The sequence below is a fragment of the Diadema setosum genome, chromosome 21 (genome assembly GCF_964275005.1).
Source record: "Diadema setosum chromosome 21, eeDiaSeto1, whole genome shotgun sequence".
Classification (NCBI taxonomy): Eukaryota; Metazoa; Echinodermata; class Echinoidea; order Diadematoida; family Diadematidae; genus Diadema; species Diadema setosum.
Window position 1 is genome coordinate 27,001,460 of NC_092705.1, and position 14,239 is coordinate 27,015,698.

The following is a 14,239-nucleotide window of genomic DNA, read 5'->3' on the forward strand; positions in this document are numbered from 1 at the left end:
TCGGAGGAGACTTTCTGAGCAAACTATGAATATATCGAACCCATACAAAATGACTATATTTTCTATCTGCCCCCTATCATTGCCGTGACAAGAAGACGAAATCATACAATTTAAACATCGAACGATGATTCCCACGTGTTGTCAATTATATGATGGGTACAAGCTGTTCTTCTGGAAAACTAGTAAGAATCTGTCTATGTACAACGATGTAAAGTTGAACTTTCCCCCCCCCCCCCTCCCCCCCCCCCCCGCAACAAGGCTTTGAATTCTGCCTTCTGATAATAAACATACAGGAGTCATGATCGCTTCGCCGGCTTAAAGGGATGGTAAAGTTTTGGTTGAGATGGGGATTCAGATATTGACTTTTGGGGGAGATAATTTGAAGCCACTTATAATTATGATATATCAAAGAGCATACAATTCTAAGAAGAATGAAATGATTATTTGATTAAGATTAGTTTTGAAATAGCTGAGATTTAAAACAAGTAAAACAAAGGGGTTGTAATAACAGGTGGGACCCACTTTTTATTAGGAACTCTTTGCTTTTGGGTATCTCCGCGATTTCGAAACCGATTTTCATCAAATGAACCTTTAATTCCTTTTAGAATTGTATGCTCTTTAATGTTTCATATCAGTGATTTCTAATAAAGTATATCACAAAAAGTCAAAACCTTAATCCCGATCTCAACCAAAACTATAAAATCCATTTAAACAATAAGATATTTCATCCCAATTCTGACATCTCATCAAAATACTTTGAGTACAGTGCGGTGACTCAAAAAAAAATCGCTTGTGTTGCTATTCTATATCTTCCAATTAAAGTGCAAACCCACTGCATGTTCAAGTATAAATGTCATCATTCATACTTTATTTACGGAATGGAATGATACAAGCTTCGCCAAACTAAATAAGAAGAGTAGTTGAAATTTAAAGAGTCGCCACGTTTTAACTGAATAACAGCCATGGAGATGGAAAAGGCAATGACGTAATAGCTTCACAATCTCCCATTGGCATGATTGGTGCGTGCAACTGATAACGTCTTTCCCCGTATGAGATAGTTATTATTGCTTTGTTATCGTTGCTAGGTTATTTATTACGACATGACAATACTTGGATGCGAAGGATATATCGGTATGACTATTGTTCCTATTGATTGCATAATATCATGAAATTCTGTGTTCATCTATTACACCTCAAATGGTGACGTCATCACGTCTGCAAAACTGACTATGTAATTGTCACTTTATTAAGCACTGTTTAGTCCTGACTTTCTTGTTTTCGGTCGGTTTTTTTGTTTGTTTGTTGTTGTTTTTTTAAACCTTCAACATTGTGGTCGTCTGGTTTCAACCTAATCATGACAAGCCAACTTGAACACGGTGTACAATGGTGTACTTTAATAAAAACACCCAGTGAGATGTTGCATGTCGAAGGTCAGGGAAGAGAAATAAACCATAGAAACGTAAAATTTGTTTTCCCACGCTGTATTTGTCCCCTAGAACTACAGTGAAAATCTGCTCTGAATAGTCGGAGGTCAAGTGTCAAGACCTATTTGACCTATACGTGGATTTTGTATTATTGTTTTAATTTTCGTTTACGTCTGTGTGTTGTTGACCTTACTCAATCGTATAGTTTAGGTTTCAGACTCCAGACTTTAATCATGGAATATACGGTGAAAAAATGTGTAGCATTTTCTTTGTTGCATTATTTCATTTCTGTAATCTATTATTTCTATTTCTTCACTTTTGGTATTATTCTGTTCAAACAACAATAAAAAAAAAAAAACTTTCATTAGCTTTACCCTAAAGTGCGACGAGCCTAAAAGGTATGTGATTCGTATTGTTCATTCAAAGCAACATAATCAAACGTGGGATCTGTAAATGAATTGTGTATAAGAGAAACGAGCAGGGTGTAACCCTATGACACATTACATGTCTTCCCTTACTAAAGACCGGTGTGGAAAAAAGCGAGCTATAGTGTTCCCTTCTAATGCCCCCACCCCCGAAAATGGCATGATGGGGACATAAAAAATACGTCACTTAATGTTTAAGCAGCGATTATAACAGCAAAGACAAAAACATTACACGAGAAGAGAGAAAAAGAAGGACGAAAAAGAAATAAACATGGTGGTCGTTATTCGAGGATAGGCCTATATCATTTTTATGAATTTATCGCAATCAAGATTCAGTAAAAGAAAAAAAAAATCAGTCATTTCAATCACCCGAATATGTGCATTTTTATCTTTGCTGCAAAAGTATTTGATTCGAGCTGAGGGTCACTACTTAACAATCATAACAGCAATGATAATAATAATAATAATAATAATAATAATAATAATAATAATAATAATTATAACAATAATAATAATAATAATAATAATAGTTATAATAATAATAACAATGATAGTAATAATCATGATAAAAATAATAATGATAATATCAATATGATACTCAGCATCATCGTTATCATCTTCATAATATTTCATCTATTTATTAGCCTGTTTGGTGCATTTATTGTTTTGGAGGGTTTTATTTGTTTTGTTTTGTTTCTTTATGGCCGTGGCATTATCCTCACTATCCTATCTTTACCCGAGCGCTATAAGGGGTCAAAGGTGGGAGGGGGTGGGGCGGGGGACAAAACATTTTTGTCCAAGGAAATGATGGGATTCTTTGAAAGGATTACATATTTACGACCCCTAGTTATGGGGTTTATCCACAATACCACAGTGCTCGAACAATCGTCTGGAAGATAAATAACTATCTAGCAACTACAGGTATCTGAGGTTGATTTGTTTTATCTTGCTCCATTTTATTTTTGTTTTGTTTTGCTCTTTTCCGGATCCGCAACAGGACAGCTTTGAAAGCAGTCTTGTTTATTCCTGATCCGGGTGTTCTAAACCTGCGCCTGACGCCCCTCCACGAGGGAACATACGGATGTTATTCTCTGGTTCGCCTATGTATGTTTCTGTGTGGATCAAATATAGATACAATCAATGTACAGCAAATACATGACAACATTTCATGTTCACTCATGATGTTTCCACATAATGACGAATGCACGGCGAGTAGATATCCCACTGGCCGTTTTGCAAAAATGGTCTATATTTTTTTACTCTTGAATGAAGGTCTGAAAGGCGTATTATTTGATTTCTTTTCTCTTGTTTACGATGAAATGCCTTCAGAGAAAACAGCGGCAGTCTTTCGCCTGTAGTTGACAGAACAAATCAACTTGGTTCTATGACGCAGTTAAAAGAGCAACTCTCATTAACCTTGTCGCGGTTCAACATACAATGTATAGTTCATGTGTGGCAAAGATTTAACCACGTGATGTCCTTCTAGAAAATGTGTCAGGCAAACGGTCTCAAACTATGACGTCAATTGTCGGTTTCCAAATTCAACAACGTATAAAACATAAAACTTTTCGGTATAATTTCGGAATGTAGGCTCTGACTTCTCCCGGCCTGTACTTTATTTTTGTTTTGGATAGATAGCACGACAAGATGGCGTTAGGTGCTTAAAGGGTGTGTACAGTTCTGGTCGAGGTGAGGATTTAGCTTTTAACTTTTTGTGGGATATTAAAAAACCACTCTATGAAATGTCAAAGAGCATGCAATTCTAAGGGGCATCAAAAGTTTATTTGATGAAAATCGGTTTTGAAATGGCTGAGATATCCAAAAACAAGGTGAAACAAAGAGATCCTAATAAAAGGCGTGGCCTGTAGTCTTTTATTATTATCACTTTTTTGGATATCTCAGCCATTTGAAAACCGATTTTTATCAAATAAACGTTAAATCCTTCTTAGAATTACATGCTCTTTCATATTTCACAAGAGGTTTCTCATTATTTCACCTAGGAATGTAAAAAACATAAATCCCCACCTCAACCAGTAGTGTACAGCCCCTTTAAAGGGCAAGTCCACACTATGCTAGAGTATATTTTTCAACTTAAATAAACTCTGAAGAACAAAACGATGGATGCTCTATGGAAACCTGATAAGTAATTGGAACGGTATGTAAATTTGAAATTTGAATTAAATAATTAAAAATTGTCCTTAATTGTTTTCATGAATAAATTATTTTCATCGCAACCATACACCATGAAAGATATAGAAGCCGTAATGGTGTCACCAGCATTTCTAAAATGTATTATATGTATGTATATAATATATATATATATATATATATATATATATATATATATATATATATATATATATTATGAATACACATTTTCTTGGTTTGTACGCAAGAAGAAAAAATCTACAAAATAATGCTTCGTGGGAATCAGCTTTGAAATCGGAAAGTTATGTAAATTTGAAATTTATTTGAAGTCTATTTCGGCCATATATCATGGGGGGAGGGGCGTAATATGCCTAACAATACAGTGTACATGTAGTTTAATGTGCACTGACATAACAATCCGCCTGAATGATTGAATCAGCAATTGAATAATTTTTTCTTCTTTATTTTGGAAGCCCTCGCCCCCACCCCCATCCCCTTTATGGCCGCCACAAGTTCTACAGTGACTTGCTTGCCAACTTTGTTGATGGCGCTAGATCGAATGTGTAAAGGGTAGTACATGGAGTGTAATACCAGTACAGCTGTTATACGCGTCTGCAATGTAGCTATAATCATCCCTTTGTCGTACGAAGATGATAAACAAAGGAAGAGGGTACTGCGCCATGGAATGATAAATGGCCAATATCATTATTGACTATGATATTGGTTTGGAGATGGGAAAAGGGAGCATAGGGACATACATCAGACAGATTTGTTGTATTTTTTTTTAATAAAGTGTAGGTCCCATACTTATTAGAATCGCTCTGTTTTGGATATCTCAGCCATGTCAAAACCAATTTTCATCAAATAAACGTTGAATTCCTCATGGAATTACATGTTCTTTCATACCTCATAAGAGGTTTCTCATTATCTCACCAAAATATGTTAAAAACCTGAAATTAGGTCTCAAACAAAACTATACGATCCCTTTAATCAATGTAAAGTATATGGGATACACACTTGTATATGTTATATGATCATGTATATACACACACATACACTGTGCAATCTATTATAGGTTGTCAGAATTTGTAGCTTTGATGATACAGTTGTATTTGTTGTTGTAATCATGTCATTGTCGGTAAAGAAAAAAAGTTCCTTTTTTTTGTCTGTTTGTTTGTTTGTTAGTTGGTTTTTTTTTTACATGGTGTACTTCAGAACATCTGCAACCGTACACATTTAAACATAAAAATGCCCACATGTGCATCCATTATGAATACTAGGTTGAGGAGTGTTGATAAGCAATTGAAGAGAACAGATAAAAGAAAGTGAACCTTGCTTATAAACGCAATGTTTTGAAAACCTAATTACAGTGTATGCACATGTGTACTAGTAATCCGATAGAACTTTTCATAATGCTTCCCTGTCATTTTAGTTGCAATATATGATCCCTTTAAAGACAGACATATGAAGAGTTTGTTTGCAAAAACCGATAAGTCCATTTTTGAAGATTTTGAAGTACAATCTCTGTCATAAAGTACAAAATAATACCTTTTAAATGATATATTGGTCACTACATATAAAGGTACATTTTTTAAGTTATGGTCAAACGAAGCATAAATTTTCTTATTATTCTCTTTATTTTTCTTGACCTTTAATCGCAAATATCTCCATTTGGCAAATATGGACTTATTGGTTTTTGCGAACAAACTCTTCATATCTTTAGTGTGGTATACTTCTCTATTTCTGTTCTCTTTTGATGGCTTTTCAACTCTCCTTAATCCAGCATTCATAATAATCATTCAATGCGCGCATACGTGGGCATTTTAATGTTTAAATGTGTGCAGGTGTAGATGTTGAGAAGTACGCATTTCAATGTTTAAATGTGTGCAGGTGTAGATGTTCAGAAGTACACCTCTCCTCACAGCATAATTTCACTGAAATAATTCACCATGCAGTCTCTTGTTTTTTCTTCTTCTTTTTTTACACCCTAAAATCTGAGTAACCAACTTCATCTTATAAACACCATGTTTTGAAAACCGAATTATCGTTGTTATTGAAGTTGTAATATGATCCCTTTACATCACCACTGTGTGCTCATACTTTCCCCCTCATACAAGTGCTGCAAAGATTAATAAGGAAAAACTTGTGATGACAAGAGTAGCAATAATGACAACAAAAGTACAGTGCACTCCCGTTATAACGAAATTCTGGTTACAACAAAGTAAATATTCAGGCCGCAATATTATGCACTCTTTGTATTTTTATTGTTTATTTGTTTAGTTTTAACAAAATTTCGATATAACAAAAGAAAATTGCCAGTCCCGAGGACTTCGTTAGAACGGGAGTCTACTGTAGTAGCAATAGTTGTAGCAGCAGCAGTAATAATACTGATAATGATACTGATGATGGTTGTAGCAGTAGAAGTAGTAGTAGTAGTAAAACTACACTTTTCGTAAAATGATCATTATCGTCAATGTAATCAATCAATACTACTATGACCTTGAATATTAGAGCAAGTAGTCAGTGAAAATGTAACAGTCAACTTCACTTCATTTATTTCATTTAGACCTTTAATAATTTGAAGATGGATATGGGAATCATAGATCATTTGACTGACAAAAATAAAACATTCAGAAACACAATGACGTGATATGGACTGGTTTGAGTGGGCATCAATAACATTATGGATACTTCATATATAATCCCATTTTATCATACAACAGGTACACTATGAATGATATTTTGTAAACAAAGGCTTGTTTATGCACAATGCAGCATTAGCAGATTCATCACTAAGATGATTAATCAATTTCATAAAACTGAAAGGACTATCTTACAAAGAGAATTGTTATGCTGCTTTGTGCATCAAATGTGGACACTAATTTACATTTTCAACATAATCAGCAGGTACCAAAATGTACTATGATATTAAGTAAGTCCACTGGTTAATGATTCTGGTTCATGGGTCTGCTGAAACTCCCCAAAGGAATGTACTGTTGGTATCAAACATAAACAAAATCTCCACTTTGACACTTTCCAAGCAGGGGCATGTGTACTACACATTACCCTCTGAAAGTGGTTCCACTTTGGATTTACATTTGATCACACACTTTACTCCTACAGTACAAACATACAGGTTTCTGCTCCTTCTAATATCCATCAAAGCCATTTGGAATACAATGTACTTCTAAAGCACTTCTGTAGGAGTTGAAGTTAATTGTTCGTCTAAATCACAGGACCTTTTACCTGATGACATCCTTAAGACATCCAGTTCACCTGCTTCAAATTGTACAAGCTTCGTGGGCAGCATGGAAATTGACCATCTCTGGAATACACATACTACTAGTACTACTCTCGAGACGGCAACTTGCTCTAAACAAGTTTAACCTGTTGAGGATGGACTGATTTTGCTACAACACACATTTCCCATAGGCACCTGCCCGAGTATACTCGGGACTCATCCTCGATGGATTAAGAGTGTCATTGGCATCTTACAAATCAAATCTGCTGATCCAATGGTTGAGAAAATATTTCTGTTTTTGTTTTTGAAGAAAGGCTTTGAGAAAATGATTTTCATGAGATATCTATATCATTACAGTTGTCACATATCACACACATTCTAGTCTTATCAACACCAAACTGTTTCTCCTTCATTCCAGAGACATCCTTCTCAGGAATAAAATTGCTGCGAACAAAACATTAAAAAAAAATTACAGTATATTACTGTCATCATTCATTCTATGTCAAGTGTTATTCTTCCTCCCTTGTACTGTGAGCTTCTTTATTTAATGGAACTTTCCCTCTTTAAGAAACCACTTTTATTTCTATGATTATTATTATTCAATTAGAGTTTCAAAAAAAATTCCTAATTTACAACAAATGCTAAAACATGAAGCAGCACACTTGTGCGTAAACATTCAATATTTTCACTGTTGTTAATAACTCTCCTGTAAACTAAAGTATTAGGGGAACAATATCAAATGCATGTACATGTCAAAATTTCACTGTGTTTCCTGTTTTTTAGTGTGTTTTTTTTTAAAGGAAATATCACAACACAATATGAAGGTGTAGGTTGAGTTTTTGGATAAGGAAGAAAAAGTGGTACCACATTGAATTAATCACCAACAAGTTATTACATACAATAACAGGGGCGGATCCAGGAATTCTGTGAGGGGGGGGGGGGCACAACTAATATTTCTGGTGCCACTTCTGGGTTTCATTTCATTTTTTTCTTTTTATTTCTTTTGTTTTTAACGATAGATAAAGGGGGCGTGCCCCCCTTTGGATCCGCCACTGCAATAACATATTAAAATGCAAAAAAGCATGACGTCACACTTCAGTAAAGAAAACACAGTTAACTCCATTGATGATATTCATCAGAATTTATGAAGCACCGAAGACCAGGGCAAAATTCAGCATCTCATCTACTACACTGTACCTTAAACATTGGTACTTAGCTCCCAGACAGACAAAAGCAAAGTACTTGTGGAACAGCAGCTTGGAAAGGCTTTTACCACTGGGAGGCTATCAAAGGTGAGGGGCATCTGTCCACTGTAATACAAATGTCAGGAGCATTTCAGGAGAGCATATTCTTCACAGGTTTTGCCCTCTAGTTCTCTCTCTGGTCTCTTGGGGGTGGTCGAGGTTCACATGACAGCAACACTCCCCCCCCCCCCCACAACACAAATTTCCATCAAACTTGGGGCAGCCCCTCCTTCGAAGCACGGGTCGAGAGTGCCACCACTCCGCTTCAGTCTCACAGTCTCACATAGTGTCAAAGTATTGCACTTGGATTTGTTTCCCAGGACAGGTAGGGACGTCGAGACACACACACACACACATGCAATCCTCATTCCTCTGTGGTGAATGCCGGGAGGCCTCGAATGTAGGAATCGAGCTTTGTCTTGAAGAGCATACTCTCCACTGGTTTGTTCAGAGGGCACAGGGGATTCCGTACAACGAGGTCAACGTAAATCTGCAAAGAGAAAGATGTAACCAAAGACAGAGTGAATATATAGATACATAGACATGTGTTTCTCCATTTACTACACAGTAGCTGCACATGAGGTGTGCATAGATAACAGTGCATATTTGTCAGGAGGCCAGAACTACATGTAGGACATACATTTCAACATTATCTTCTGATTGTCGCAGATGATTGACAAACTGCCCTCCACTGACTTATGTACCCGGTAAGTGTTGAATGAATCACTATATAGTAGTAACCGTGATTTTGTACCCATAATTTTTTTTTCTAATATTGTATATGGGCATACTGTATAAGCTGTTATTTTCACGTACAGATATTTTCACGAATGAGGAGGTCATGGACATTTTTGCGAAATGTTGTTTTGGAAAACTGACACGAAGCTGTTGTAAGTGCACTATTACACCAGCGCATGGGTGACATTTTCACGTGTTGTTAAATTCGTGGTCCAACATTGATTTGCAACATTCACGAAAATTAAAGCCTCACGAAAATAACACCTTATACAGTACATACCCCGGCTGGATTCGAACCAAGGACCCGAAATCCAATCAATAATACAGGTGTGTAATAAATTGATAATTTGAGTCTTTTCATTGTTTACCGAATTTGTCACTGGACATCTTTAAGTGTGGGAAAAATAGACAAAATACATACATGTATACTGTAAGGTCCATCCCTTTATAACAATACCCTCATCATAATGATCTCTGCAAAATATGTCACTGAGAAATTGTTGGAAAAGATATGTATGAGCGGCATACGACCAGCGATTACATTACATTCATGCATAAGCTGGCACTTTTGAGACCGAAATGACAATTTTAATTATGTTCATTCTAAGACATCATCTAGAGCTGCAAAAACTTACAGAGTACAAAGAAAATGATTGCATATGCGTACACTAGCGTTTCCTTTAAAATCAAAGTCTGTTTTACAATTGCCCATTATTAATATTGTCCACTAGGGTTATTTTTATTTTCATGACAACATGACAACAAGATAATCTTCTTCTTCTCCTCTTTCTTATTATCATTAGTAGTAGTAGTAACATGATCATCTACTAGTACTACTATTGAATAGCACAGGTAATTCTCAATTTACTGTTGAACTACAATTTAACACTAATCAATCTCCTTTTGATAATCATTGCACTTACTAGCCCAAGCCTTGCACAACTCTTCATTTTAGAAAACTGGTGACAATGATGAGCACTAAGTGAAAATGAAGTTGATATTTTGTTTTTTACCATCTCATAACTCTTACCCCACTGTACAGGTGTTGGAGAACCTCCCTCATTGGTCCAACATTCAGACTTGTATTGAGGATGAACTTCAACCCGCTGGGTGTCTCGAAGAAGTGCAGCTTGTAAGAATTGGTACAGTAATTCAGGAAACCATCTTTGCTGTGAGATTTGCAGTGGTCAAGGCTCAGACTTGCATGATTTTGTGCACAAATGAAATATCAAAATGCACTTGAAAGTACAGAAACACACTTACCCCTGAAGATCATTTTAAAATGAAATCCAGCAATATTAACACTCAAACTTTTTATGAAGATTTGAGCAAAATATGATGAATAAAAAATATACATATGAATTCACAAGATATCATACATAGGTGAGAGATGGCAGATATTTATAAAATTTAGAAGATTACAGGCTATGTCATTCATAAAAGGTGAAGTGAATTTGTTCCTCATGGAGATACTGGAAAAAACTGTATTACACATCACAATGACATGTGAAAGGGAGGGTAGGGAGGAAGGAGGTTTACAGTCCAATATTCATAATCCTGGCAACTATACAGTCCAGTAACTTTCATGTCAGTGACAATCATAACTTAGGGGGTGTTGCAAGAAAGTTGCAATTAATTGCAGCTCGACCATCTTAAAACACCCCCTTAGTGTTGTAAATTTGTTACCAGCCAAAATAAACCAACAAAATTCTATCTTTTACATCTCTTGGATCTCATCAAATAATAATAATAATGATAATAATGTATACTTTTATAGCGCAACAGTCCATCAAAAGATGCTCATGGCGCTTTTAGTCTTAAGGTTAGGAGAAGAAAGAAAGAAAGAAAGAAAGAAAGAAGAGAGAGGGAGAGAGAAAAGGAATTTTGTGACATCTTCACTTTTGTTTTGTTTCCTACAACATGTTAAACAGATATGTTTTTAGGGATGATTTAAATGATTCCACAGAGGATGACTGGCGAACAGTGACAGGGATATCTTTCCAAACTTTTGGTCCAATGTGGGAGAAAGAACGAGTTCCCCATGAATGCTTAACCTTAGGTATCTGAAATGAAAAGGAAGTAGAGGATCGAAGTCTGCGAGGAGGGTTATAACAATATAAAGAATTCTGGAGATACTCGGGTGCAGTTGAGTGAACTACAAAGTGAACTACAAATGAACTCATGATAATATCTACTTGTAAACTTAGTTGTATATATGTATACCATATATAACCGTATATGAGGAGTACTGGGTATTTGAAAGGATACAAATCTGTTGGAGATATCCTCGTCACAAAGGACTTGATAGAAAACACCAGGCCATACATCAGCTTAAACTCCTGTGAGAGAAAAAGAGTCTTAATTTACAACACAAGCTACATGTAATCGTATACTTGCATCATGGATTGCTATTAACTTACCTAAAACACATCTGCATCATTCATGAGAAAGGCGAACAAACATTCATGCCCAACATCAATATGGAAAAAGAATGTTTTTCTTTTAATGGAAAAAATAAAATCCATCCCTCAAAACAATGCAAAACATTGTTGTTGTTGGTTTTTTTTTGTCATCTATTTAGGGACTCAAACAAATATAACTCACAATGTACTAGTATACTGTATTATACTCAGAGATCAAGAACACTGTCATTTGGGGGCGGAGGCATTCCATAGATGTATCAAAATTAGACAGGAGACTTTAATGTTCAGTGTGCTTTGTTTAGAAAAAAAAAATTGAAGTCAAATCATGAGGAACTATATTGAGAGACTTCAACAGAAAGAATGAAAAGCCTTTATATCAATATGTACAGCAATATATCATAAGACAGAACATGTTCAATGTTTTTGGTGTAAAATTTAGTGACTATAGCCCATTCACCCTTGTTCATCATTACTTCTGAGTAAAAAAAAAAAAAATGCTTATGTTCCAAAATTAAATTTCTTTTCAGGATTTTAATCTTTCTTACTTTTTAGAATGGAAAATTTACTGGCATCTCTTTTTTCTTTTTCTTTTTTTTCCCCCTTTTTTTCAGGCCAAAAGAAATCTTCAGGCAAAACATCATATCATTTGATCTGCATACGTGTGGATGTAATCAAACATTACAGTTTTGTGAAACACGTATATGAAAGAGTGAATTTTTGTACTGTTTGGCAGGTCTGGTGTGGTGTGTGTATAGTGCCATTCAGAATAAATACAGAATAAACATAGTGCAGCTAAAAAAACAGTGTCAGTTCCCCTTCTAGATTAGAGCTGGAGTTTCTGTACCTCCAGCTTTCTTACAATTTTATATAATGGAGTCAAAAGGGGCCTGAGCTTTTGACTCCATTTTACTCCATTGGCTCGCCGCTATCAGATGAGCAGTTTTCAGCAGCTTTTTTTGCTACACTTAATTTTATATAATGTCCAATTTCATTGACATTTCTACCATTTTGCTTGCTTGATTTTACTTTGGTTTATTAAAGTCAACTTATGCAAGAAGGAATTGCACATAAATGCTGAAAGATTTTACAGGGAAAAAATGTGGTGTTACCTCTTCTTTGGGCATCCCTGCTTCTTTGTTCCTCACCCACTCTTGGTAGAAAAGACAGGTTCCAAACCGATCAAAGATGTACAGATTGTAGATAGTCATGACTGAAATATTTCTGCAATTGATGCTTTCTCAGCACCTGTGTCAAATATCAAAATAAAATGCATGAGAATGTAAATGCAGCCGTGTTCTTCCTTTTCTGTTCGTAGCACTGTATTATGATTTCATGGAGCTGCTACACACCTATTCTTTTCCTTGCACAACGTACATCGTCCTGTGAAAGACTATGAAACCCAATGACAGGACTTGAATTTTTTTACTCAAGGTGCAGTCTTCACAGTGTATAAAAATTACTATGCATACCGGTATTAAATTGTACAGCCCCCAAAACCCCATGAGTCCAGTCATGTCAAATGTACGCATAGTGTATGTTACATCATCAAAAGTAGAAATCTACTACCACTTGGTAAACTTACCTAGAAATGCTACGTGTAAATGGGCAAAATCATGAAGTTGGCCCCACGGCAGTGCGCGTGCAGATTCAGCCTTTGTTGTACTAATAGCCCAACCAGACGCTGTGCTTCGCACAGCGTCAGACAGACGGAGCCTCGCCATCGAAGTGGGGAACCACAACACAACTATAAAACTTATATCAATTTATACATTACTTATAGACATTTTGTACATTACTCTCATTAAGTGCATGCTTATATTACAGAAGGTACATACATGTAAGTCCACAGAGAGCCCTCACGATAAGTACATGGAACAAAAAAATGGCACTTTCTAGCACAATCCCCCACCGTCAGGGTTCATCGTTGCAGAATTCAAAATGGCGCATTGACCACTCAGCAAATTATGGGTCCGCGAGCGTGGCCGGAAGTGCAGTGATCCTAGCGATCTATTGCGTGCATGCGCTCTTTGGTAGCAGCACGGTCGACAGCGTGACCTTTAAAAGTGCATTCAGATCGCGTGAACTGCCGATTATCAGATGTACTGTTTGCACATGCTGCTTAAATCTTCATTTTCGGTAAGTTGTGAAATGTGTATGTCAATATCGATAACATAGATATGTAGTGTCATTAATGAAAATTATATTCAATGAGTTTGAGGTGACAAAAAATGATGTCAAGTATCAAAACTCAAAAGCAATTGTAAAGCGATCGCTGAGCTCTCTTTGTGTTGTGGGCCGTGCCAGTACAGCCCTGTCGCTATTTATACAGCGACTGGGCTGTGTATAGCCATAGGCCTGCATGTAGTTATATTATAATACATCAAGACATGTCATGATCAGGACAGATCATGCAGATATGCAGATACAGTATATAGAACTGAAGAAGTTCTGCAAGAATCTTCAAGGTTGAAGGAAGCAGACTACTGTCACTGACAAGAAGAAGAACTAATTTTATCATGCTAAATAAAAGTACAAACTAAATTACAACTCCCTCTACCAGCTACAGCTGATTAAGTTATATAGCGAGATCAAATCA

At 36.0% G+C, this 14,239-nt stretch overlaps 1 protein-coding gene across 1 annotated transcript; it reads right to left on the reverse strand.

Moving 5' to 3' along the window:
• Nucleotides 1-6,549: 6,549 nt before the first annotated feature.
• On the reverse strand, nucleotides 6,550-12,877 carry LOC140244308 (trafficking protein particle complex subunit 1-like). The gene is made up of 4 exons (XM_072323949.1): nucleotides 12,753-12,877; nucleotides 11,489-11,559; nucleotides 10,251-10,389; nucleotides 6,550-8,972 (listed from the first exon to the last, which is right to left on the reverse strand). Exons 1-4 carry the CDS (start codon nucleotides 12,849-12,851, stop codon nucleotides 8,847-8,849), a joined length of 435 nt encoding a protein of 144 aa, XP_072180050.1. The 5' UTR covers nucleotides 12,852-12,877; the 3' UTR covers nucleotides 6,550-8,846.
• Between the last annotated feature and the right edge of the window lie 1,362 nt (nucleotides 12,878-14,239).

Excerpts from the sequence above, each read along its gene's own strand:
- LOC140244308 (XM_072323949.1), bottom strand. The coding sequence starts at position 12,851 with ATGACTATCTACAATCTGTACATCTTTGATCGGTTTGGAACCTGTCTT. Across the intron at positions 11,560-12,752 it reads CAGGGATGCCCAAAGAAGAG|GAGTTTAAGCTGATGTATGG; the intron begins GTAACACCACAT and ends TTTCTCTCACAG. Across the intron at positions 10,390-11,488 it reads AGGATATCTCCAACAGATTT|CAAAGATGGTTTCCTGAATT; the intron begins GTATCCTTTCAA and ends CAAATCTCACAG.